Source organism: Chrysochloris asiatica, unplaced genomic scaffold, assembly GCF_000296735.1.
Source record: "Chrysochloris asiatica unplaced genomic scaffold, ChrAsi1.0 scaffold00089, whole genome shotgun sequence".
Lineage (NCBI taxonomy): Eukaryota > Metazoa > Chordata > Mammalia > Afrosoricida > Chrysochloridae > Chrysochloris > Chrysochloris asiatica.
In genome coordinates this window covers 4,994,308-4,996,511 of record NW_006408607.1, presented here as the reverse complement: position 1 = coordinate 4,996,511, position 2,204 = coordinate 4,994,308, and the positions used below count along the sequence as shown (strand labels likewise).

General features: G+C 42.1%; 1 protein-coding gene across 1 annotated transcript in view; it reads left to right on the top strand.

Annotated features, from left to right (window-relative positions):
- The window catches only part of CCDC149 (coiled-coil domain containing 149), a 196,280-nt gene that overhangs the window by 63,197 nt on the left and 130,879 nt on the right, over positions 1–2,204 (top strand). The window contains exon 3 of the mRNA XM_006866314.1: positions 813–851. Coding sequence (XP_006866376.1) covers positions 813–851 — 39 coding nt within the window. The remainder of the gene's footprint in view (positions 1–812; positions 852–2,204) is intronic.

Sequence of the window (2,204 nt, the reverse complement as noted above, 5' to 3'; positions counted from 1 at the left end):
GCATCTTAGTATTATTTTCCCTCTTCAAACTGTTCCTTGATTCCTGTATCACAGAGCCCTGTTGTTCCAAGGTTGAGCATGCATCACTATTTACCTCTGTCCTATTTAGCCCATGCAAACCTGTTTCAGTGTTCCCCTATCTACCTTGTTCTTCCACCCCCTCCCCCTTCTTGTATATTGCCCTCCCCGACACCTGAACTATGATGTGTCTGCCCACTGCTCTACCATCGCCTCCCTCCACCTCCCCCCAAACCCCAACCCCAACCCCACTGTTAACCAACAAAGAATAAATTTTCCCCCTTTTAGTATGGGTATCTTTTCTTAAGCTTTTACAATAGTGGTCTTATGCAATATTTGCCCTTTTGTGACTGACTAATTTCACTCAGCATAATGTCCTCAAAGTTTATCCATGTTATGCGGTGGCTTGCAGCTTCCTTGTTATTCTTCAAGGCATCTATATTTAAAAGAGAAACCCCAACCAAATGAAATACACTACTTCAGTAGAGGCTCTGCTCAAAAAATAGTTTTGATAAATCCTGTTTTGTTCCAGTTTACCTAATTTTAGAAAACATAAAGATTTGGTCCTCACTGGAGCTGATTCCCTTGGGCTTCCTCCCACCCCCAAAATAACTGTGGTTTAGTTTAGAGTTAATTTCTTAAGAGGCTTATTTGAGCTTGGTTCAGTAGATTCCTGGTTTAAGGGCTTCTGGGGGTGGGCGTCTGAATTTAGGGCCATAGTTTGGTTCATTTTCTTGAACATAAGAAAATCTCTTCTTCGAGAAATGTAAAATGTAACATTTGTTTCTTTGTAGGATGGCGATCCATCACTTCCACCGGAGAAGAGGAGACAGGTAAGACTTACTCACTCCTTCCTGTTCTTTGATAAGACTCAGTTGTCACTATTAATGCCTAACGACCGTTGAGGGGATCCAAAGGCAAACCAAACCTGCTGCCATTGAGTTGATGCCAATTCTTGGCAGCCTCGTGTGTTATAGAGTAAAACTTCTTCATAGCTTTCTCTTAACTGTTCCTTTTCAGAAGCAGATCACCAGACCTTTCTTCCTTCGCTCTTAGTGTCACTGAAAGACTCATTTGAGAGCATCAGGATTCTCAAATGCATACAAAAGAGCTTCTTTTACTCTCCCATAATCTTGCCCATGGAGGTGAAGAGGAGTTAGGAATGGGATGAAATACAGTAAAGTCTAACAGGATGGAAGGAGATGTATAAGATGACTGTGTTTCCTTTCTTGTGGGGAACGCTGAAACAATGGCGCTTTGAGGGCTCATGGCTACTGCCTTTTAGATTACCATTTGGTGTGTGGACACTGTTCTGCTCTTTAGGCCCTGCTGCTTCCGAATTGCAAGGGTCATTTACTACCAAACTCACAAACTATTGATTTGATCAAAGATTTTGTAGAAGAAATCTGCTCCAAAGGAAGAAAGTGTAGAATAGAACTTCTCAAGCCTCATAGAGTCTAGACTTTCTGGAGCCACTGAAACTGCTGACACCCCTGTCCACCCCACAACTATTACCCTCAGAAAAATGTTTGCACTTTAAACCTTAAATTGAAACTACCCCTTGAAGTCATCTTTGAATCAAACACTGTTGTTGTTAAGTTATTAAGTGCCGTAGCATCGGTTCCAACTCACAGTGACCCTGTGTGGGGTTTCAGAGCAGTGGCTGGTGAATTTCAGCTGCCAACTTTGTAATTCAAATGACCCTATGGTTCAGTGCTTATCCTACAACACCATACCAGGACTCCAGAAAGAATGTTGCTTTGAGCATTGTGTTCTTTTAAGGAAATATGGATATATACATATATTGTTGTTATTGTATAATATATGTATATATTGTTGTTAAGTGCCGTTGCATCATTGAGTCAGTTCCAACTCATAACAACCCTGTGTGGGGTTTTCAATGCGTAGCTGCTGAGCTTGAACCACTGACATTGTGGTTCAAACTGACTTTGTATATGTTGTTGTTATTAGGTGTCATCGAGTCAGTACTGAACCAAAGCAACACTATGCACAACAGAACTAAACACTGCCTCGTCCTAGGTCAACCTTATTGTTGCCTCGCTTGAGCCTACTGATGCTGCCACTTGGCTAATCCATCTCTCTGGGGGTCTTCCTCTTCTTCTCTGACCGTCCACCTTACCAAACATGATATCCTTCTCCAGCAACTGGTCCCTCCTGACAATATG